Source organism: Choloepus didactylus, chromosome 6 (assembly GCF_015220235.1).
Source record: "Choloepus didactylus isolate mChoDid1 chromosome 6, mChoDid1.pri, whole genome shotgun sequence".
NCBI lineage: Eukaryota > Metazoa > Chordata > Mammalia > Pilosa > Megalonychidae > Choloepus > Choloepus didactylus.
In genome coordinates, this window is record NC_051312.1 from 91,632,735 (window position 1) to 91,656,794 (window position 24,060).

General features: G+C 55.7%; 1 protein-coding gene across 10 annotated transcripts in view; it reads left to right on the forward strand.

Annotated features, from left to right (window-relative positions):
* The window catches only part of MYO7A (myosin VIIA), an 83,113-nt gene that overhangs the window by 21,349 nt on the left and 37,704 nt on the right, over positions 1–24,060 (forward strand). For all 10 annotated transcript variants that reach the window (XR_005217503.1, XR_005217504.1, XM_037840785.1 and 7 more), the window contains 14 exons: positions 6,597–6,781; positions 7,343–7,464; positions 7,545–7,687; positions 8,016–8,129; positions 9,219–9,372; positions 10,276–10,352; positions 11,013–11,132; positions 11,920–12,062; positions 13,334–13,544; positions 14,057–14,192; positions 16,268–16,374; positions 17,032–17,085; positions 21,605–21,742; positions 23,650–23,808. Coding sequence is in view for 8 of the 10 variants with exons in the window: in XM_037840785.1 (XP_037696713.1) it covers positions 6,597–6,781; positions 7,343–7,464; positions 7,545–7,687; positions 8,016–8,129; positions 9,219–9,372; positions 10,276–10,352; positions 11,013–11,132; positions 11,920–12,062; positions 13,334–13,544; positions 14,057–14,192; positions 16,268–16,374; positions 17,032–17,085; positions 21,605–21,742; positions 23,650–23,808 (1,863 nt within the window). In the remaining 2 variants the exon portion in view is untranslated. The remainder of the gene's footprint in view (positions 1–6,596; positions 6,782–7,342; positions 7,465–7,544; positions 7,688–8,015; positions 8,130–9,218; positions 9,373–10,275; positions 10,353–11,012; positions 11,133–11,919; positions 12,063–13,333; positions 13,545–14,056; positions 14,193–16,267; positions 16,375–17,031; positions 17,086–21,604; positions 21,743–23,649; positions 23,809–24,060) is intronic.

Genomic DNA, 24,060 nt, shown 5'->3' on the forward strand with positions numbered 1-24,060 from the left:
TTTAGTGTCTGGCTTCATAGAAGTCAGCTAGATTCCTGTATCTTCTTTGCATCCAATCTGATGTGCTAATGTTGCTTTGATTGAAGTGTATGAAGAAAATCTGGCCTCACCAGAGATGTAGATGGAAAAGAGAAGACCTTGCAGACCTCCTGAATGGGTCCTTGGACCACACTCTGAGAACTGCTGTTCTAGTCCAATAGCCCATTTTACAGACAGGGAAACTGAGGCCTCATAAGGTTTAGTCAGGTCCAGAGCTATGTGCTGGGGGTCAGTCACTGCATGCGTCTGACCCAGCCCCACCCCCAAGCAGCTCAGGGAGAAGGAAACCATGAATGGGTGTGTGGCTGCAACAAAGAGAGCAGGAGAGGGTCCCTTGAGGGTCCAGCAGGGCTGGATTACTTCTGGGTCCCAGGCCCAGGGCAGGCTGGCATTCTTGGGGGAGGGGTGGGTGATGGGTGCCTAAGGGAAGTCAGAGCAGGTACTGAGGGAGTGGGGGGAGGGCCCCTGGCTGTGGATGAGTCCAGCTGGTAGAGACAGCGTTCAGGCAGAGGGCACTGCATGGACAGAGGCTTGAGCAGAACCATGCGAGGTGGGGGCAGGGGCAGTGGGTTCAGCGTCTCAGGACCATGAAGGCGAGTTGGGTAGATGGGGCTGGAAATGTCTGAGGGAGCCCTGGGTGCCATCCCTGAGGAATCTCAGCAAGGAGCTCTTGGGGCCAGAGGCCCAGCCCCCTCTGAAGCCCTGGAATGGCCTCTTAGCTGCCAGAGTGGCCCTCAGCTGTGTTCCCCACCCTGTGTCCCTCTGCCCATCTTCAGGCTCCCAAGGGGAGATTGTACCAGGACATTGATGTCTATTGCTGTAGGCACAACACATGGCTTTTTCAGGGAGCCCTTTAGCACTGACAAAACCCCTCTCATTCTTTCCCTCTCCCAGCCCCTCCCCCCTGAACCCTGAGCGGGGCAGGGCACAGGTGGCACCTCCAGAAGTGATCAGTGCCAGCAACCAGAGTGCTGGAGCTAGTAGTACAGCCCAGGGCAGAGACACCCCATGGAGGCCTGCTGGGGTGTCCACCCTAGTTCTGGAGAAGTGGACACAGGTGGATCCTGGGGAGCTCTGTGTGGCCACTCACCCAGGCCTGGGCACAACCTAACACTTGGTTCTGAAGGCAAGTGGGGGGTCTGCCTGCCCACCTGTCTGCCAGAGCTGACGCCGAGTCATTGCACCTGTGCTGAGGCCTGATCTCGAGGTCCCGTCCCCGTCAGGAGAGGCTGAGGGCCCCCTTCACAGGGGAGGAGCTGGGTGAGATGGGAGTTGTCCCCCACAGGAACTCAACCCCTCCTCCATCCAAACCAATGTCTGAGAGTAACTCAGAGGCATGTGTTTAGTTATTTTGCAGGCAAATTGGTTCCTTACATTTGAGGGAGTCAATTGGTAGGCTGAGTTAAGGAACAAAGGCAAAGGCAGGCTTCGTAAGGGAGAGGGGAGGAAAAATCTTCAGACAGTCTGGGAACAGTGAGTACTGTCTGTAAAATTTTCAGGAGGATAAATTCAGACTCTGGCAGCTAGCGGAGAGCTCAGCCTGGACACTATGTCTTTGGGGAGACTGACTATGAGATCACAGAAAACAATTCCAGAGGTTTGTGGATTCTCCAGAAAACTCTGAGATTGGCACCATTTGCCCCATGAGAAGTTGCCTGTTTTCTGGGTGAGGGATGGAGGAGTGGGAAGGGGACGGGGCCATCCCTTATGGAGGGGTAGGGGAAAGAACTGAGGGGGGGTGTATGAGCTGCCTTCTTATTTGGGGACTCATTGTTAGGACCCAGAAGGTCCCCAGCTCTGAAAGCTCATGGCCCTAAGATTCTGGGTGTCAGTTGGTCTGAGGATCCATGCCCAAGAATTGCAGGATTCAAAGAGGTTTGCTGGATTTGCAGAATCATGATTCTGTGCTTGGTGATGAGGTAGGATTGGAGCAGGGCTTTTAAGAAGTAACCAGGCTGTCGTTCCACCCAGAAATTGTACCTGCCCTAACCATGGCAACCCCCAGTCGCTGCAGGGATTGGGTTACTCTGGGCAGCAGCTCTACGCACCCAGGATTTCCTCAGGTTACCAGGAGGCTGGCCCCCGCCCCTGGCCAGCTCACAGCCTCAGGCCAGGTGGACGCTCTGTCCCAGACTCTCTGCCTTGGGCTTGCTTGCCTCCAGCTGGCCTGTCCCCAGGAACCGGAAGGACAGCATGCTAGGGCCACAAAGCAGCCCCACAGATCACTCCAAGGCTACCTAGGCCCCCTCACTGGGCAATTCCAGAGACCAAGTTCATCCCTGGGTCCTGCAGGGAGTAGATGGCTGGTTTGGGGACCAGGGCTTCCTGAGGCCAAGCAGAGGCTGTGGCCCTGGTCTGGGAAGGGCAGGCCTGGGTCCAGGCCTTGGCATGTGGCCTTTGGGAGTCCCTGACTCTCTCTGGGCACAGGGGGTAGATTTCATGGGGTGAGCACCTCCATGACTCTGCAAAGGTGTGTGAGTCCCAGGACGTGAGTCTTGGCCTCCACAGCCTGCTGAAGGAGATGGTCCAGAGATGGCAGGCCTGGGGGGCTTCCTGGAGGAAGCTGGGTTTGAGTGGAATTGATTACTGCCAAATCTCTTGGCTATGTCCCTGGCCCCAGAGAGGCTCCCTGATCTCTGCCTGGGGACCTCCTGTGCCAGGTCCTTGGCTTGGGAATAGCTCCTTATCTCCCACAGACAGGTTTTATTACTGAAGACTTGAACAAGAGGCCCTTGCTTGGTAGTTGGGAATTAACCCTTTGCTGACTGTGGAGCCTTAGGAGAGAGGACCAAAAGGGCCTCAGAGGGCGGTGCTGAGGGTCTAAGGGGACAGACGGGCACTGTGACCCAGAGAAGTTGGGAAGTGCCTGGGCCTCATCACCAGGGGGCCAAGCCTCCTCACTCTTCTTCCCAAACCCCTGCTGCCAGCTTCCCGGGCCCTGCAGGTGCACTGCTGGGATTTGGGGGAGCACAGCTGCAGAAGCAGGAGCTGCGGCTCTGGTGCCAGAGTCCCTCATTCATCTCATTCCGCCATCTCTTATCCGCTGTGTGGCCGGGGCAAGTCCCTCCAACTGCAGGCGCAGTTCTCCCGCCTGGAAAGGGGGTCATGACGGGACTCTCAGTGGCCTTCTGAGGAGTAAAGGAAGCGATGGAGTGAAAGCTGCAGGAGGCTGTGAAGTCCTGCACCCAGTAGCGGTCTCACTGGCAATTGAGTTGTCCTGGCCCTTTTGCTGGGGAGGGGCCTCCTCAAGAAGAAAGAGGCCTCCTTTTATTATTATTATTATTATTTATTGTTATATGGGCATAAGTGTGGCAAAATTGAAACGTTTTCCCCCCACCAGAGAGAGGACCCCTCTTACTAATTTCTTATGTAAGAGAAGGATGTGCCTGCAAATCTCACACACGCATGCACGCACATATACACACACGCACACACAGACACACACACTGTGGCATGACTTTCCACACTGCTCTATGCATCCTCTCAGCTGCACCCCCTGCCCGTCCTTCCTGTCAGCATGGGCAGGACAGCGCAGGTGGCCTCGGTGTTTCTGATGGGCCTGGCACTTCCACTCCTCTCACTGTTGCTTCCTGTGGACAGAAGCCTCTGGGGCTCACTCAGTTTCTTCTCCAGTCATTAATTTAGTCACTCAGCAAACCTTCCTGAGCTAAATCTATGAGCCCTGGGTAAAGGGAGGAGAATGAGGCTGGTGGGGGAAGGGGGCACAGAGGCCACAAATCAGTCAGGTGAGTGAAGCAGAGGGGCATATGTGGGATGTGAAGGGGCATCTGGGACAGGGTGCCTGGCTTCCTGGAGGAGGTGTCATTGGAACTTGGTCCTGAAGGATGAGTAGGAGTTAGCCAGGTGAAGAGGCACGTGGGAGTGAGGTCCTAACCAGAGACAGCAGGGACTGAGTGTGGTGCTTGTAAACTGAATGCTGGGGAATGACATGGTCAGTTTTTTCTAAAGCTCACCCTGGGCTCTGAGCAGAGGACAGATTGTAGGGGGGTGAGTGTGGAAGTGGGGATCCCAGTGGGAGACCACTGCAATGGTATGCTCAGGAGATGATGGTGGGCCATGGATGGAGGACAGTGGGCCAATGGGAAGGAGAGGGAGGTGCTGAGGGGCCTCCTTGGTCTCCACACTGGGCCATGCATGGGGATGGTGCCATTTGTTGATTTGGGAAGGCTGAAGAGGAGCAGGTGTGGCGGGAAGGACGTGCTGGTAGACATCAAGGGAGGATGTCCGCGAGGCAGGGGGCTAAGGAGTATGGTGCTCAGGAGCGTGCTCTGGGCTGTAGGTGGAGTGGAGAAAGTCGTGGAGAAAGTGGTGGCACCCTGGGTGGGAGAGGCCTTCTGGGGGCGGGTGTTGTGTATTGGGTTGAGAAGAGGGCCCAGGCCCCAACAACCCCATGTCCCTTTCCCGCACTGCCCCTGTCCTGCTTGGACGCCAAGCCTGCTCTTCGGGGCACCCTGTGTCTGGCTCTGACACCTCTGTTGGCTGGGTCATTAGACTCTGAAATAGCATGATGGCCTCCAGCCCCGGTGATTGCCATTCATCCTCCACAGTGGCCAGAGCGACCTTTCTCTAGCAGGCCTCCCAAATGTCACGCCCTTTCACGCCTCTTTGCTCCGCACCAGCTGATGATGAGCCCTCTGTCTCGACACCACCCCCCCCCAACATCTCCCCTCGAGGGATCCAGGTGCCTTCTAGGAGCTCCCCCTCCTTGGCACCCAGCTGTGTAGCTGTCAGCCTCCCTGCTGCCTCAGTAAGGGGCTTTGAACGAAAGCATAGAGTCAGCGTTATGCCATGCAGTGATCACGGGCCAGATGATTGAGAGTCAAATTATTAATAAATACTGAAAGAAAGGAAGGGGGCACTCATGGTGGCCACTCTGCGCCAGACACCCATCAAAGTTATGCCCTTTAGTCTTTGCGAAGGCTCTGGGAGGTGGGCGTTAACTGTCCCCTTTTACAGATGAGCAAACTGAAGCTTGGAGAAGTGAAGTGATTTGCCAAAAGGATGTTACTTCTATCTGATTCCTAGTCTGGGGCAGGTTCCCTGCCCAGGAGCCCAGAGTCTAGTTCCCACAGCTAGAGGGTGACTGAGGGGTCTGGGGGTACAGCCGGGTGGGCTGGGAGTAGCAGGTCCTCATCTGAGAAATTGTTCCACACCCTGTGGGGTGATGTTCGTGGGGAATGCCCTTGTCTCCCCAATTCCTCACTCACCAGCTCCCTTTCTCCTGCTCCGGCACCTTCCAACCTCAGACCAGCTGCGGAGGGCGGGTGAGTGTGGCACCGAGAGCCGCCAGCCCTGGCTCCGGCTCCAGGCTTGTTTGCTTGTCCTGGCTGCTCCCCCCACCATGCCTCCATCTCTTCCTGCTTGGGCTCTTGCCACCCAGCCAGTCACCCACCCAGCCTTGGCTGGGTGGAAATTGCCCCCTGCCTGCACCTGGCTGTGGGCTGCATGGAGAAAGAGATTTGGGAGGGAGAGAAGAGTCCTCCTCGGCCCAGAGTGGGGCAGTGACTGGGCAGGTCTCATGGACCAGGGGGGCCAGAGCTGGGTCAGGCATCCAGCCTAGGAATGCTTTACACAGCCCCCTGGTCCTGGGGGTGGCTTCCCCTGGCTTGCAGCGCCGACAGCAGTGCTTTCCCAGCATGGCCACGGTGGGCTGAGGCTGCTGGGGTGTGGCTGCGGCTCTGGAGTGATGCACTGAGCCTGGGCAGGAGGAACGGGGCTGCCACCTCCCCTGTGTGGTCCCATCTTTCTTCAGCCTCTCCAGGGCTCAAATGTCAATATATCCATCACCAATTATAGGCTGGGCCTGACCTTTTCAAGATGGGGATGGGGGAGGCTGGGAGGAGGGAAGAGTAACTCCTGAGTGCCTCCCTCTGCCCTGGTGGCTGGGGGGTGGTGGTGGGGAGCAGACCATGTCTCCTTTTGCTGCCCAGGATGACTGGAAGTGCTGGGTCCCCAGGACTCAGGGGCCCCTCTGCCCTGGGCCAGTGTGGCAGACACTGGGCACCCCCCACCCCCACCCCCAGTCCTCCAAGACAAGCCCCTTAAGCTCTTTAGAGCTTGGTTCTCACTCCCCCCCTCACCAGTCCAGCTTCCAGTCTGGACATAGCAGAGTTTGTGAATTTCACTCCAAAAATTTGGGATGCAGGACTTGGGGACAAAGGTAGAAGCCAACATTTGAGGATTACCTACTGTGTGCTATGAATTTTAAAATAGACCTTCTCCTTTAATCTTCATAAACAGTCACATTATGCCCATTTTACAGATAAAGACAATGAAGTCGAGGCTTAGAGCTCCTCCCTCCCTCTTCTCCCACTCCATCCCTCCCTTCATTGAATTGTGCACAGCTCTGATCCAGTCCCAGTCTGAAAGCCCTGCCTCAGCTCTTTCAAAGGCAGAATTCTGATCCAGGTCCACCTGACTCCAAAGCCAGTGCTCTTTCTGCCAGAAGGATAAAGCAGGGCAGAATCTGAGAACTTTCTAGAGTCAGAGCCTCCCGCATGGGGAGTGGTGAGCTCCCCGTCCCTTGTTGCCCACAGACATACACGGGCTCCATCCTGGTGGCTGTGAACCCCTACCAGCTGCTCTCCATCTACTCGCCAGAGCACATCCGCCAGTACACCAACAAGAAGATTGGGGAAATGCCCCCTCACATTTTTGCTATCGCTGACAATTGCTACTTCAACATGAAACGCAACAGCCGCGACCAGTGCTGCATCATCAGGTGGGTGGCCCAGCACCAGGGTGGAGCTTCCGGCTTAGCACCTCGAGCTTCGGCTCTGCACTCTTGGCAGTGCCTCTTGGGATTGCTGTCACTATTGAAAATGCTGTGAAGCTCTTCAAGAACCAGACCTTACATACTGGGTGCTTTGGCATAATGTAGAGAATCACCTCCCCTTTCCTGGGCCTTATATCTCTATTAATACTACCAAAGTTTCTGTTAGCTTTTGAAGCCAGCCTGTTCACTGCTGGCTCCTGCTAACTTTTTGGTCAGTTGAAAACTCAGGCTTGCTTGACACAGGATCCTGTTCTTTCCTGGGCAGAGGGCTAAAGGACAAAGTATTGATTGTGCATCTAATATGTGCCATTCTCTGTGGCAAGTTTGGAAGGAGGGGGTGTGTCTATGCAAAGGGGAAGGAGACTACCTTCAGGGGTGGCAGAGCACGGTGCTGGGTGCTCTGGAAGAGCCCAGGGCAGCTTGGGATGAGGCGCCGGTGTGGGGGTGGGGTGGGGGTGGCAATGCTGGCTGTGACAGGTCCTTCGGCTCCCTGGGTCTCCTGCACAGTGGGGAGTCTGGGGCAGGGAAGACGGAGAGCACAAAGCTGATCCTGCAGTTCCTGGCGGCCATCAGTGGGCAGCACTCGTGGATTGAGCAGCAGGTGCTGGAGGCCACCCCCATCCTGGAAGGTAGGGCCATGGCTCCGAGGGCAGGGCCAGGTGGTCGGGAGGGGGCTGGCCCGACCCGTGACCCTCTACCCACCCTGCAGCATTTGGAAATGCCAAGACCATCCGCAACGACAACTCAAGCCGCTTCGGGAAGTACATCGACATCCACTTCAACAAGCGGGGGGCCATTGAGGGCGCCAAGATCGAGCAGTACCTGCTGGAGAAGTCCCGTGTCTGTCGCCAGGTGCACCCCTGCCCCTGGGATGTGGGGGTCGCGTGGGCCTTCCCTGGGGCGGGGCCCTACCTGCTCAGCAGGCACCCCCAGCCTCGGGGGAGCGTGGGGTACACAGGCAGCCTAGCTCTGTGGTCCCTTCCCTACCTAGACTGCTTGCCTTGATGCCCAAAATCCCACCATGGAAAAGCCCACCAGACGGGGCTTTTTTTCATTAAAGCTATTTGTTAAAGTAGTAAACCAGGTGTTCCCTCTGCCCTCCCACACGGACCCTGTCTGGTTACTGATGGTGTCCTCCCCTGACCTCCTGGCCCCCCACACCGTGCGCCCACACTTTCAGGCCCCAGATGAAAGGAATTACCATGTGTTCTACTGCATGCTGGAGGGCATGAGCAAGGAGCAGAAGAAGAAGCTGGGCCTGGGCCAGGCCACCGACTATAACTACTTGGCCATGGTGAGGCCCAGGTGGGGCGCCCCGGGGAGGGGACACCCCGGCCAGCCCCTCCCCAGCTCTGGGCCTGGAGGGTGGGGACAGTGGGGTGGGCTTCCTGCTGTGTTCTGACCTGCCCCCACCTACCTGGGGCTGGTACATGCCATGGGCCTGTTGGCCATTTGGGCTCACCTGCTTGCACAGGTATCTGGGTGCACTCTCACCACAGACACGTTTCTGGACACAGGACACATAGATACGCACGCCCGTGTGCACACACACACATGACCTACCTGCACCCACATGCTGTGTCAGTTTAGTCTTTCAGGACCTTGGCCAGCCATCCCAGATTGCAGGGTGCAGGCACTGCAGCCCAGAGCCCGCTGTCAGCCTCTGGCTGCTGTCTGGACTCCAGGGCTGTCTGGACCACCAGCTCAGGGTGGGGGAGCTGGGGGCCACGCACATAGCAGGCTGGCTTCCTTGGCTCTGGGGAGAGACCGTGCCTGGTTGCCTGGGGCTGGGTCAGGCCAGGCCACATGGACACAAGTGTGAGCCATAACGTCTGAGGGATGTAGGGAAACAAAGGTGTGTGCGTGTGTGTAGAGGTTGTGGATGTGACAAGCCTTCCTGGACACTTCCTGTAGCTGGCTGGCACATGGCTACACACATACACACACACACAGGTCTTGTAGGCACAGACCTGGGGAGACCCCCTGTTGGTGCCCTGCCTACTGCAGTCACCCCCTCCTCCTGGTGAGGGGGTTCAAGTCCATAAGAGGGAGCTTCCCCAGAGGGGTATAGCAGGGCCTGGGTGCTATGCCTGGCTGGCAGGGTGACAGGGAGTGGCCTAGCAGCAGTGCCTGGCTCCTTTCACTCTTCGGAAGAAGGGTATCCAGGGGCCCCAAAGATGGGAATTGTGTTCTTGAGAAGCTTGGGCAGGGATTTTCTGGAGGAGCTGTGGTGCTTGCTGGATGAGGTGAGGGCCCAGAGCTCCAGGCTGGCCTGGCCTGGCCTGGTAGAAAGGGCCCTTTGGCCCAGGCACTGCCTCTCAGAGGGTGTCCATGGCCTCCCTGAAGCCCTCATGCACCCCACTCTCCCACCCCTGCCCCTCAGGGTAACTGCATCACCTGTGAGGGCCGGGAGGACAGCCAGGAGTACGCCAACATCCGTTCCGCCATGAAGGTGCTCATGTTCACCGACACCGAGAACTGGGAGATCTCGAAGCTCCTGGCCGCCATCCTGCACCTGGGCAACCTGCAGTATGAGGGTGAGGGGTCTGCACCGTTCCCCACCCCCCCACCCCTGCACCCCTCCACCCCAATCATTGAGATTCTACCTTAGCAATGAAAAGATAAAGTATTTTAGGAGTTGACTGTAATCTGTTCAAGACCACTTCCAAATCTGGTTTCTTCTTCAAGGTCAGATATCTTAGGGAGAGAATAAATCTTTGGACTAATTCATACTAAGGTGGGAGTGATTGAATGGTCATCTTCCGGAAGGTGGAATTATAGGGAAGGGAAATTGTTTGGTCATCCCAGTCCTCTCATACACTTCCTGGAGACCTTCTACAGCCAAGCCGATTCTCTGATGCAGGAACAAGGTCTCAGTCTGCTCTTTCCCCTGGCCTAGCATAGGAGATCTTGAAAATTTTGCTCAATGAATGAATGACTGATCCCAGCCATAAGGACATCACAGTCTAGTGAGTCTTAAGATTAAGAGACAAAGAGAAAGTGTGCACCAGGCAGAGGGAAACATGCAAAGGCCCTGAGGCCTGAGAGAGCAGGGTATGTTTGGGGAAGGGTAGACTGTGTCAGCCACTGAGCTAGGCACGTCCACAAAGCCTGTCTCGTAGGAGCCAGGGCTGCCACCAAGAGCTCTGGGAGTGGAAACCGTGGGAGTGGGGCATGACTGCCAGCATCTGCTATTTGAATGTTCCATGCTGCCCGGTGTTGGGCATACCCAGTCCCTCCCCTCACGGAGCTCATAGGCTTGTGGGACAACATTCATCCAGCATATGTTGATCAGAGAAGTATTTAATCCTGGTGCTCATGCCCTCTGTGGAAAGGACTGGCCCCATCAGAGTGGGAGTGGCAGCCGGTCCTCCCAGGACCGGCCCTGTGCCCCCTGTGCCCACTCCCTCCCTGACACTGCACCCCCTTGCTGCCACCAGCCCGCACGTTTGAAAACCTGGACACCTGTGAGGTTCTCTTCTCCCCGTCTCTGGCCACAGCTGCATCCCTGCTCGAGGTTAGTACCAGCCTTCTTTCCCCACAGCTCCTTCTCTTCCTCTTGAGGGATGGCTTTGACTTCAAGCCCCATGGGGGCATGGGGTGTGGGAGCCGGGACCTTCTGCAGGGGAGAGTTCTGCTCCATATTGAAACCAGCTGGGAACCAGTTCCATACTGGTGGAGCTCCAGACAAGAGGAGTCCAAGGCCCACTGGCCCTGGGGATGGTGTGGTACGCGGGGTGCCCTGAGGTGGGGGCCCCCCGTGAAACCTTGGGCTCTGGGATCCTGTGGGTGACTCCTGCTCACTGGGCTTCAGTCTCACACCTGGGTAAAAGGACACTGTCACCAGTGAGCCAAATGCATTGAGTCTGTCCGTCAGCTATTTAACAAACACTGGACTCTGCTCTGGGGAGGAAAATGGGACTAGTAAGGCCAGCGTCCAGAAGCTTGTAGTCTAGAGTGCTAGTGCTGGGAGGGACAGGTAACATGCTGGGGGCCTGGGGTCAGGGGAGGCAGGGTTAAGAAGAGAGAAGTTCCTTCCAGGCAGCATCTGAGTGGGCTTTGGTGGTTGTGGAGGGAAGAGGCTGAGCAAAGGCCTGGAAAGGGGAGGGCGGGGGTGCTCAGGTCTTGGTGGGGTGGCTGTCACCAGGGTGAGCACCACGCTGTCTGTCTGCACCAGGTGAACCCCCCAGACCTGACGAACTGCCTGACGAGCCGCACCCTCATCACCCGCGGGGAGACCGTGTCCACCCCACTCAGTAGGGAGCAGGCACTGGATGTGCGGGACGCCTTTGTCAAGGTGGGCTGTTGGTGGAGGGGCCGCCTGCTCGTTCCGCCCCTCGGGAGGTTGGTTGTTGATGGGCAGGCTCCAAGGAGTCCACAGGGCCGGGTGGAGCCCAGAGTCCAGGCTCCAGCCCCCGACTCTCTTTGGGACCTGAGCGGGCCCCTGTCTCTTCCTGAGCCCCAGCCTTTCCATCCATCCCACAAGGGGCTGGGTTGTGCTCTCCAGGGACCTCCCAGCTCTCGTCCCCTCAGACCTCGAACCTTGGTCTGCTCTGACCTCCAGCCCCTTGGCCTTCTCTCTGGATCATATTTTCTGGACACTTGCTCCCGCTGAGCTGTACACAGCCCAGGGGACACCCTCTCTGGTCTCTCTGCAGAAGACTTAACGGGGCTAGGGAAAGGCCACAGTCCTTCCTGCTTCTACAGTCATGCATTTGCCACCACTGAGGCCCTCCATTGCTCTGGGACCCTCGAGGTATTCAGAGCTGATTGGGGAGCTGGAGGCAGGCAGAGAGGTGGGAGCCCAAAGCAGGGATCCTTCCCAGCCTGTGGTGTCAGGAAAGGCCTCGGGGAGCAGCTGACATCTCAGCGGAGTTTGAATGAGTAGGAATTGTTCAAACAGGCAAGGGGGCAACAGGCAGAGGGAATATCTTGAGGACAGACTAGGAGGTTTCAACCAGCCTGTTCCACCAAAGGGGCTGAAGTGAGGCCAGGACGGGTCTAGAAGGTGGAGACGGGAGCCTGCCCTTTCTCCCGGGGAGGGTGTGGCTGGCCCAGGGCCTGCTGACCCAGCCGCCTTTCAGGGCATCTACGGGCGGCTCTTTGTGTGGATCGTGGACAAGATCAATGCGGCGATTTACAAGCCCCCCTCCCAGGAAGTGAAGAACTCTCGCCGATCCATCGGCCTCCTGGACATCTTTGGATTTGAGAACTTTTCTGTGAACAGGTGGGGGCTCTGCCTTGTGTGAACTGTGACATGAAAAACATCACATTTCTCCCTTTATCCACATCTGGTTGGCCCCAATCACTCTCCCCCAGGCTGCTGGAAAATTGGACTTGTGCCATTCCAGTGGTCTTCTCTCCCTCTTCCCATCCTGTCCCCTTCCCTGCCCTCCCCAGGGTCAGGCCAGGCCAGCGAGGTGGAGGGAGGGGGCACTCGTGCACTGTCCTGGGCACGCGGGAGGCCCCCTGGTCTCCTGGCCCCACCAGCCGTTGCTGATCTGCCCAGTGTCCAAGCTGCTAGGTCCCTCGAAGCAGGTGACACCTGAGCAGGGCCTGAGCCAAGCTTGAGTGGCTCTTGGGGTCCTGCACTTCTTAGGGGTCATGTGAGGGGCTGATGGATGGAGCAGGCTCGGGTGGCTCCTGGGGTGAAGATAGCCAGCTCTGCCCCGCTCCCCAGCTCTGGGGCCCCTGGCAAGTCACTTCAGTTTCTGTAATGTTCAGATGTCTCAAAGCACCACCACCCACCCCCCACCAAAACATCCACATTGAATAAACAAAGTGTCGCCTGGGAAAGCCTTAGTAGTGTCAGCAGTCAGGACTCTGCTTGACGAATCTTTCCAGTCCTACTTGCCCACCACCTGTCGACACTTAATTTTTTTTTAATTGTGGCAGCATGTATATAACATAAAAATTGCCATTTTCATCATTTTTAAGTGTACAATTAAATTGCATTGATGACTTTTACAATTTTGTGCTACCATTGCCATCATTCATTGCACAATCTTTTTGATCGTCTCAAGCAGAAACCATGTATTTACTAGGCAGTAACTCCCCATTCTCCCTTACCCCAACCTCTGGTAACCTCGAATCCACTTTCCATTGCTGATGCTTTTGAGATCTCTTTATGGTCTGCCCCCTCACTGTTTTGCGTCTTCTCCTCCTGGGTGCTCTCCCAGGGGTTTATGTGCCCATCTGCCAGCACTGCCTCCAGCCCTTCCCACGAGCCTGGACATGCAGGGAAAACTGGGGGACTGGGTCCTGAGCCCTGGGTTCTAGCCTTTACTCTCCTCCTGACTCACTAAGGACCTTGGGCAAGTCCTTTGTCCTCTCTTGGCCTCAGTGTTCTCTTCCATGCATTGGGGAGGTTAGACGTGGTAATCCAGCCCCACATCAGAGGTTGGAGACCGATGATGGGAGTGACTTGCCCAAGGTCACACTGCTCATGGGTCAGAGCTGGGGCCTGACCTCTCAATCCCACCCCCTGTGCTCCTGCAGCTTCGAGCAGCTCTGCATCAACTTCGCCAATGAGCACCTGCAGCAGTTCTTTGTGCGCCATGTGTTCAAGCTGGAGCAGGAGGAGTATGACCTGGAGAGCATCGATTGGCTGCACATTGAGTTCACCGACAACCAGGACGCCCTGGACATGATTGCCAACAGGCCCATGAACATCATCTCCCTCATCGATGAGGAGAGCAAGTTCCCCAAGGTGGGCCTGCAGCAGGGTGGCATCCTGTGGCTGCTGCCCGCTGGCCGGGGCATGGGCAGGTCCCCTCCCCATTTTGAGCCTCAGATGTCCTCATCTGCAAAAATGGTTCAGGGTTGCTCTGGGATCAATCTAAGTGCATTCCTCTAACATTTAGGAATCCCCTATAGTCCATTGGGTTCTGGACCAAACAATGCAAATCTGAGAATGCAACTGGCCCAAAACAGGTGCTTAAAAAATGGTTCCTTTCTCTGTCTTGGAGATAAGGGAAGGTGAGGTGATTCTAATCATGGAAAATAGATTTCCTCTACTGGAGTGAACTCTCAAGGTTGTCTGGTTCCCATTCACCTACTTAACAGATGGAGAAATGGAGGATCAGAAAGCTCCTCTGGAGGTATAAATAAAGGAGAGAGAAGTGTTGGAAAAAAAAGTAAAAGAGGAGGGTGCAAAGACGTGGAGCAGGGAAAGCAGTGGGGGAAGGGGTGGGCTCGGCAGCTGCCCCTCGGTTCCCACAGGGCACAGACACCACCATGCTGCATAAGCTGAACTCCCAGCACAAGCTCAATGCCAACTACATCCCTCCCAAGAACAACCACGAGACCCAGTTTGGGATCAACCACTTTGCCGGCATCGTCTACTATGAGACCCAAGGTACAAGCAGCTGTCCTGGGCTGTCTGTCTCTCTTTGCCTGTGTCCTCTACCTTTCCCTTCTCCGGCCCAGGAGAGAGCCACCAGAGCCCTGGAATACCAGAGATGGAAGGGACTTTAGGAAACATTGGGCTCCATGCTCTTTTGTAAATATGGGGAATCCGAAGCTTGGAAAAGGGGAGTTGATTATCCTTACATGACAAGCCTATTAGGTACAAGGCCAAGCCCAGAACCATCCAGTTGCCCACCAAGGCTCCTGCAGCCATTGAAGGGGAGGCGTCTTCGTTTCTCCTGGGGACATGCAGTTGGGCTCATTTTAAAGCTGGAAGTTAAGAAGAGGGGTCAGAACTGTCAGGTTTACCCCATTTGGGAATCTTAGTGGTCTGCCCCAACACCGCAGACTGTACTTGCCAACCCCGCCCTTCCCCTGGCATTAAAAGGCGTCCCTATATTGGCTCATGCCATTCAGCCCCAGATGTACCTAGCTGGAGTCAGTGAGATTCAAAACAAAGGGCCATCAGTTTCATACCCTCTTGCTGAATTTGTCCAGAAGGCGGCAGAATGTATCAGCGAATGGTGGTGCAGTTATGAAATCTGTAAGCTGCTCTGCTCATTCCTCCTTAAACTGAGAGATTCAGCCCTGCTATTAGAAGGAGCAGACGTTAACTTTGAAGGGCTGTCGAGCAAACGAATCAGTCTATTGTTTGGGGTAATGGAAGATTGTATTTTTCAGTTCAATTCAACCAATATTCACTGGGCATCAATTAAGTGCCGGGCCTCATGCCATTGCAAAGGAACCAGAGATAAAAATTAAGTAAACTCTATGCTGAGTAAACTCTATGCTAAGTTAAAAAATTATAGAATGGCAGGTGTGGAGGGAACACAAGGGGCATCTACTCAGATTTGGAAACTGAGGCCCAGAGAGGGAAGTGACTTGCCTGAGGGCACTAGGTAGGTCTGAGCTATGCTAAACAATTCTACCAGCATTTTCTGGTTCACAAAGTACTATATTAATCCAGAATTTCATCTGTGAAATGGTGGTGTTAGGTGATCTGAAGAGAAGCAAGCATTTATGAGTATCATTCCCATTCAACAGATGAAGAAACTGAGGCTCCAGACAGGGGAAGTGACCGACCTAGGGTCACAGAGCCACATACTTCCATTCCAGCTCTAGAACCCACCCTTCTGTTACTGTGCCCCCTGCACTTCATCCCTTCCCCACACGCCAGGTGGGAGGCCTGGCCCTGAGCCCCTGTGCTGTCCAGTGTCCGGGGGCAGCTGAGTCCTGTGGGGAGAATGGTGCTGCTTCTCTGCAGTGATCTGGGACCTCAGCCATCCCCAGCCCTTGGGCACCCCGTCTCCTAGCCCACTCTAGCCCACCCTGATAGAGCACATCTGGACCCCTCAGTTTCTGAAAGTAGCAGCCTATCTGGGGTCTGCGTGGTATAGGGGAGCCTCCCTGGGTTTGGGCTGGGAGCCCTGGATTCGAGTCTTATCTCTGCCCTGGCCTCTGTGACAACTCAGCCTCCAGGAGCACCTGTTTTCTCCCGTGTGGGATGAGGAAGATTATCCCTGCCCATCTCACATATCCAGGGGGTGTTCAGAGCATCTGTGCTGTGGGGCGCTTTGTAAAGCATAGAGTCCTGTCCAAATACAAGAGGTTTTAAATTAATTCCTTTACTATTAGCTGGTAGCAGATCGACACATGTTCTTTCCCAAGTGACACACTTATAGTTTAACAAGGGCTTTTGATACCCTAGTTCAGAAGACTTTTTGTTGATGGTGGCATTTCAGACAGGATGGTGGCCCTGTTCTCTCCCAGCAACCAAGACCTGCCTTTCTTGACGGGAGGACACAGGGGCGCAGAGTCAGAGTTCCAGTTCTGACCGTGCCAATCACTTGCTCTGTGATCTGGCAAGCTGCTGTCCTCTTGAGTCCTCAGTGTCCCCCACTGTAAAATGTGTGCGGTCGAAGGACCTTCGGCTCAAACACCGTAGATTTGGGATTTGGGAAGGGGCTGCTCTTGCAGCTGCGGCTGCTGGCATGGGCAAAGTGTGACCTCTTTGCCACTGCCCAGGCTTCCTGGAGAAGAACCGGGATACCCTGCATGGAGACATCATCCAGCTGGTCCACTCCTCCAGGAACAAGTTCATCAAGCAGATCTTCCAGGCGGACGTGGCCATGGTAAGGCTGGGGCGGGGTTTCCGCTGGGCAGGAGGGGTCCCGGGAAGCCAGGGCTGTGTCTAGGCCCCACCCTTGTCCAGCAGCTTCAGCTGAGCTCCAGGAGGGGCTTGTGAGGGGTCACAGAGCAGAGCCTAATCAGGACTCAGTTTACTACAGGGGTCTACTCCCTAGACCTCCAGCAGCTGCCAGGGAGCAAGGGTGAAGGGGGCACGTCCAGCCTCAGGGCATGTGGGATGGGGATTCAGAGAAACGGCACAGAGAGCATCTCTGCACAAGCCCTGGATCCCATACAGTTGGGGGGAGAATTTCCCACCCCTCCACCTTTCCTTAGTTCCTAGTAGGGGTAGTCTGGTGTTTTTTGTTTTTTGTTTTTTTTTCCTGTGGGGTGGTATGTCTTTTTATTTCATATCTCCTCCTGTCCCCGTGGCTTCCTAGAGGGGCTCTTGGAGATGGCAGAGCCCACCCCCACCCCACTCTCTGTGCCTGTCCAAGGGCCTGCACTGCCCGCTGCCCCTGGGACTGCCGGTGGTCACAGAGCTGCCGGGGCCCCAGACGGCTCCCCTGAGAACCTCCTCCTTTCATGGTGGATTTCTGACCCTCCACGTTCTCCTTGCTCCTCCCCTCCCCATCTCACCCTGCATGTGGTTCCTGTCGTAGTTTCTCTGTGGTTACTCATCGGGCACTCTCCGCCAGTCAGCAGCTTCTGCGAAGGTAAAAGACCCCAGCCCGGGGCCTCAGGATGGTGGGAGACGCCTCAGGGGCCCCCGGGGGCTGGGCTTTGTCCTTTACCCCTGGGGCGCTGCGGCTTGGGGGCAGGGCGGGGCTTTTTTCTTCTTGTTTATTTTGAGTGTGATTTGTTTGTGGAGTGGTTTGTGGAGTGGCTTTGGTTTTTGAGTTGTGTGTGCAATAGCCATCTCGGTTTCTTAAAGGAGGAAACTGAGCCCTACAAAGTCCTAGAAAGACTTGCCCAGGGAACCCAGAGAAGCGGGGGCAGAGCTGGGACTTGAAGTTAGATCTGCAGACTCCTCTGTGGGGTCTCTCCTCTACCCCACGCTTGAGCATCTTGGAAGCATTGGCCCTGCTGTTTCGGCCAAGTCGTGCTAAGCATTTCTACACCCACGACTTAGTGAAGCAGGAGGGGCAGATGGTGTTTTCTGCATTTTGCAGACGGGGGACTGAGGCTTAGAGAGGGGCTGTATCTCACCCCAAGTCACAGCATCCTGGTGGGGAAGCTGGGGCTAGAATCTTCTTCCTCCAGACTTCCTTGGGCCCTGGAACAACAGCCCTTGGTTCAGGTTGTGGCTCTCAAGGTGCCTTAGGTTAGAGGGTGCTGGGTGTCCCTTGGCAACAGTGTAGCTCCCCTGTCCTCTCTGCCTTCCTTTTCTCTTCTCTCAGTGTCCTCCCTGCCTAATACTGACACACATACCCCACTGATGGTTATAATGCTGTCCTTCCTCCTTCCCACATGTCTGGCATCCCAGTGCCTTGTAGAGCTCTGAAACAGCTCGCAAAAGCCCAGGCAATTAAACAGGGCTCCGGCAGGTCAGGAGCAGGGAAACTTGTGGATGGGGGCCTCCCTCCTGTCCCCAGATCTGCCCTGAGTAAACCCCTGGCCTCTGCACGCGTGTGCGCGCGCACACACACACACACACACAGACCAGCACTGTTGTCCAGCCGGCTGGGGAGGAGACAGGGCTTCTCTCAGAGAGGGGCCCAAGAGCCTGAAGCTCCAGCACCAGGAGAGTCACCACCCCAATCCACACATTGTAGGATTCTAGGGTTGCCGTGTTGGTGACAGATCAGTGGTTGCTGGGCTCTGCCTCTCTCCTGGTCTCACCACCCACCCCACCCATCCCCCAAACCCGCTCAGGCCCAGCGTCCCTCCTGGTCTTAGGCCAAACTCACTTGAGTCCCATTTTCTCCTCCTGCCCCATCCCTTCACATCCATCTGCCAGCATCCTGCCTCATTCCAAAGCTCCTGGAGGCTTCTGGTGACCTCTCCATGATGTTTCCTCTTCTAGGGTGCCTTCCCCTGGGACTGGAACCCTTTTGGTGAGGAATCATGGGACAGTCCAAGCACATGACCCTGGGGTCTCGAGAAATGGCCCATTCCTGAGGGAGTGGTAGGAGCACTGAATTAGAACACAACAGTGACAAGTTTGATACTGGTTATAGCTACCAAGCACCCATTCTGGGCCAGTCTATAAGCTAAACGCTTACACTTATTAACTCATTCAATCCCCACAATAATGCTGTTGTTACTATTAGTATTACTAATAGTAATTTCTATTACCCCCATGAGGAAGCTGGGCCCAGAGAGGTCAAGGTGTTTGCTCAAGGCCACACAGCTTGTAGGTAACACCACAGGGATTTGAACCCAAGTCTGTCTCATGGAGGTGCAGGAACTTGTTCAAGGTCATACAGCAAGTGAAGATAAAAGCGAGGCTTTCAAAGTCCCTGCTTTATGTTAAGTGTACTGTGCTGTCTCTTTAAGTGCAGATCCAGGAAAGAAAAAAAGCCGTGACACAGGCAGTTCTCCCAGGACATTGAGCATCTCCTGATTAAGGTCTAACCCGGATATGTGTCCCTGGGCCCTGAGTCCATGGGACACCTGATCACTCTTTATGCAGAAGCTCTGGCCTCCGACTTCCCAGCTCTTTGACGTCGGGCTCATTTGTCTATTGTGCAGATCCCCTCTGTGGAACCATCCAACATTGACCTTCGGATTTCTTATTTCCACCTTTATCCCATCCCCCAATAGGTGTAGATAAACCCACAAATTCTCCTCAGTGAAGTGAAACCAAGTCAGAAACCCAGGTGTCCAGGGAAGAGAGAGCAGCTCCATAGCTCCCATTTATTCATTCATTCAACTCACAAATGTTTATTGAATGCTCATTATGTACCAGGCACTGTCCTGGGTCCTGGGAACAAAGAAAAATACCCCTGCCCTCATGGAGCTTATATTGTAGCAGAAGTGGGAGATGAAATAGTTAATAAACAAATAGTAAGATATATAGTGCATCAGATGGTGATCTGTAGTATGGAGGAAAATTAAAGAGGGAGGAATGCTGCTGGCAGGGCTTTGCAGTTTGGAATGGGGGTCAGGAAAGGCCTTACTGAGACACTGATAATTGAGCAATGATCGGAAGGCAGCGAGGAAACTGGCCACATGCATTCTGCAGGGAGAGGGGACAGCAAGTCTGAAGGCCCTGGGGTGCTTTTAAAGGCCTAAGCCTGCTCTCTGGGGAGCGCGTGGAGCCTGGAGTGGCTGGAGCAGGGTGAACAAGGTGGTGGAGAGAGCTAGGAGAGGAGGTCCAGGAGGTAACAAACCAGCTCCTGTGGGGCATTGTAGGGTCTTGCAAGGATCTTGGCTTTCGTGCTGAGTGAATTGGGGAACTTCTGGAGGATTTTGAGTAGGAGGAGTTGGACTTAATGGTTTAGTAGGCTCCCTCTGCCAGCTATGTTGACGGGTTGGAGGTCTGTGTGGAGTCAGGAGGGTGGGGACAGAAGCAGGAGGACAGTGAGGAGGTTATTGCAATAATCCAAGGGCAATGATGGTAGTTTGGACTGGGGTGATAGTGGAGGAGGTGGTAAGAAGAGGTCAGATTCTGGATATGTTTTGATGGTAGAACCAATAAGAGTTGCTGCCATACTGGATGTGAGAGAAAGAGATGTTGAAGATGGTTCCTGGGTTTTTGACCTTAGCCATTGGAAGGTGAATGATCTCTGTGAGCCCATGGACAGTAGGAACTAATTCAGAAACACTTAGTTCAGTGAATAGTTGTTGGTTGTTACTTGTGCAGGCCCTGGGGATGTGGCAGCAAACAAGGGAGACCAGGTCTGTCCTCAGGGAGCTCACAGCCCATCAGGGAAGACAGATGGAAAGAAGTCGTGCCAGTGTGATGATTGAAACCAAAGTGTGCATGTGTGTGTGTGAGGGAGTGAGTGTGTGCTGCATGTGTTCATTGACTGGGGCTCTCATGTCAACCTGGACAGCTTCCCCTCCAAGTGTGTGTGTGTGTGTGTGTGTGGGTGGGGGGTCACCCAGTGCTGCTTCTGGATCAGGTTTGGGACAGCCCTGGGGGCTACAGATCTGACCATCACCCTACCCCAGCTTCCCTTAGCAAAACCCTGGAATCTATTCCAAATAAAACCAAAATGAAAAATTCTGCAAATTTCAGAATAGCAAGCTTTTGCTGTTTCTTGACATTCCATTACAGTATGGAGGCATATTGTCTGTATTCAGTAAGGGTTAGATTCCTGGGTCGTTTCCCCACCCCCATGAGTTTTGGTGCCACCACATATCAGATAAAATCATGACTTGAAAAACATGAAATCCTATAATAGTAATCAAATTCACTAATCATCCTCACCCAAATGGAAATCACCAGGAAATCAGTAACTTCAAAATGCTTTGGAACCGAGTCTGGCTTCTGTGTCCAGTTTCTCTGTTATCAGTCTGAGATGCGTTCTTCCTGTTTGTTTGCTGGTTGGGTCCTCCCCCAGCATCGCAGCCTCACCTCATTTCATAATATGCTCAGAGCGGGGCGCAGAGAGGTCCACCAGCTCGCAGCTGGGGAGCACAGAACCCTCGGGGCCTTGGCGCCACGCAGCTTGAACACCTTCTTGGGAGGGTTACCCGGGTCTGCCCGGCCCTGACCTGCTAATCCCACAGGGAGGGGACGTCACGGGCAGCTCCCCTCCCCCAGGGCCTCCTGCCGTGGTTCCCCGCGCCCAGCCCTGCCAGGTGGCTCGACGGCAGTATTCCCATTTAGGAAACCGAGTCTCCGTGCTGTTTAGTGGTCTGCCCGAGAGCTCACAGCTGGGTGGAGTCAGGATTCGAATTTCGGTTTGTCTAACCCCTGTATCTAGGGACAACCCCAGTGTCCTGAGGTGACCAAGTCCCTCTGCTCATTCATCCAGGGAGGGGAGAAGAGAGACTCAGAGAGAGCTCCTGCCTCCCGGTCCACGGCTCCTCCCGGCCGGTCGGGGCTCACTTCCTCCCGGCTCGGGACACGATGCCTCTGGAGGTCCCCGGGAGGCTCCCTGAGGGTGCATCTGTGTCCCAGCCCCAGCCCAGGCCAGGCGGGTGGCAGGAGACCCTCGGTGCTGGGGCCCAGCCTGATTCCCGGGCGGGGCGGCTCTCCCTCGTCTCCCTCGTCCGACCCCGCGGAGGCCCGGAGAGGATGGGAAGCGCGGCCCCTCCCATCCCTGCCGTCTGTCCCTCCAGGGCGCCGAGACCAGGAAGCGCTCGCCCACACTCAGCAGCCAGTTCAAGCGGTCGCTGGAGCTGCTGATGCGCACGCTGGGGGCCTGCCAGCCCTTCTTCGTGCGCTGCATCAAGCCCAACGAGTTCAAGAAGCCCATGGTGAGTGGCCCTGGCCGGGTGGGGGCTGGGTCTTGGAGGGGCGTGAGAACCCCACCGTCCTCTCTGGGGAATGGCAGGGTACCCCAGGGGGCTTACAAAACAGTCCCTGGTTCCTGGGAGGTGGCAGGTGTGCTGGAAAGAGCCGAGACGCTTTGCGGCAGTGAGTCTGACCCAGGTTCAAATCCTGCCTCTACCACTTAGAAGCTGTGTGGCTTTACCCAGTTACTTAATCTTCCTGTGCCTCAGTTTCCTCACAGATGAAAAGGGGCCACTAATAATACCTACCTCCTGGGGGGATTCCATGTCACAGTGTGTGCCAACTGCCTGGTGTCTTGTGAATGCTCGGGAAATGGCATCAGTCATTCTTGCTGTGGCCCCTCCTCTGAAAGCGCCCCTCTCTTTCTGCCAGCTCAGCCGTCTCCTCCTTGAAGCCTTCCTTGATTCTCCTGCCTACTTGGGAACGTTTTAATTTTTGACTCTTCCCAAAGGCCTTTTCTGTGTGTGAAGCACAGCCTGGATGTGTCTCCACAGCCCTGTGAGGGAGGTACCATGTTTTTGCCCCGTAGAAGCAGAATGGCAGCTCAAGGAAGTGAAGGGGCCTGAGCCCTGCCTGTAAGCGGAGCTGGGGACCCTGCCCCCACCCCCGTCTCAATGCAAGCCCTTTCCTTGCATAGCACGCAGCTCTGGGTCATGTTGTTTTCTGTGGGGGTGGCCCAGTGGGAAGCTGGGGCCACAGGTCTGGGGAAGGCAGGAAGGCGCAGGCCTGGCCTGGGCCAGGGAAAGTGACCTGGAGGGAGAGGAAACAGGCGACGGAAGCTGTTGCTTCTGCACACGCTGGCCCCTCCTCCTGCCCCCTGCCTGGAAAACATTCCCCAAAGCCAGTGAGGTCCGTCCCCCATGGGGCGAGAATGGGTCTGCAAGGGCTTGAGGGTCAGGGAGGGCTGCAGCGTGCTTTCCCTCCAGGGCCAGGGCCGGGGGCCCAGGGAGGCAGAGGCCCCGGCCCTGCCAAGGCTGGTGGGTACCGCCTCGCCTGCCCCTGAAGTCCTTTGGAACCGTTCTCGCGGCACCAGACCTCAGCTTCTGTGGCCCCAGATTTTGGCAGCAGCTTCCTCACTGGTTTCCTGCCTCCCCTGCCTCCTGTCTAGTTCCCTCCAGTCCACCTTCCCCACTGCAGTGAGTGACATCTTTTTCAAATGCAAATCTGACCCTGTGGCTCCCTGTTCAAAACCCTTCCCTGGCTTCCCACCACCCACGAGATGAAGCTGGGCCTCCCTAGCTTGGCCCCCAAGGTTCTTCTCTGGCCCTCCATGAACGCTGGGGCAGAGGTGGGGAGTGGGGAGGGGGTGGTCACAGCCTTGCCCCACTGTCACAAAAGGTGGCTGTGCAAATTGGAAAAACAAGCCTCTTCCTTAAGTCACTTTTTTGTCAGCAGCCATACAAATCTATGATGGCTACATGTGAAGGGCACCCCCTCTTGTGCAAACCTCCACCAACTGTACAACCATAGCAGTCAGCCTGGGTTAGCCTCCTCAGTCCACTTAAAGTCCCCCAACAAGTCCTTTCCATGCCTTTGCACCTGCTCCCCGCCGCCCCCGAAGTCTCTCTCCCTGTCAGCGTCCAGGGCAAAGGCCATCTCCTCCATGAAGCCCCCTTTGGTTATCCCAAAGGGAGTTAACTGCTCTCCTCTGTGCTCCCAAGCACAAAACTCATCTCCCTGTGAGGGTCCTTGCTTCCTGCTGGATGTGTGGGCTTGGACCACAGGTCTGTTTCCAGTCCTAGCTTTGGTCCTGCATGGGCTGTGTGGCCAGGGCCTGTCTAGGCCTTTATCTGGGGTGGTAGCACATGGAGCAGGGCCAGCCACCCGGCAGGAGCCTCCAGCCCTGGCTCTCTGGCTCTCTGCCTGCCAGCTGTTCGACCGGCAACTGTGCGTGCGTCAGCTGCGGTACTCAGGGATGATGGAAACCATCCGAATCCGCCGAGCCGGCTACCCCATCCGCTACAGCTTTGTGGAGTTCGTTGAGCGGTACCGTGTGCTGCTGCCTGGTGTGAAGCCAGCCTACAAGCAGGTACAGGGCTGGGTGCACAGACAGTGGAGAGGGGAGGGTCCCAGCTCTAGGCTGGGCAGGGGACCTAGGCCCCAGTTTTCTCGTGGGGATAGTGGGCTGGATGACTTGGGCCCTGCCACCTCAGGTCCAGCTGGGAGAATTAGGGGTTCAGGCAGTGGAATGTGTCAAAGGGCTTGGGTCACCATGCTTGGCTGGCATGAGCTTCACAAAGGTGGCATAATGGACGAGAACAAGGTGACCAAGTGGGCATCA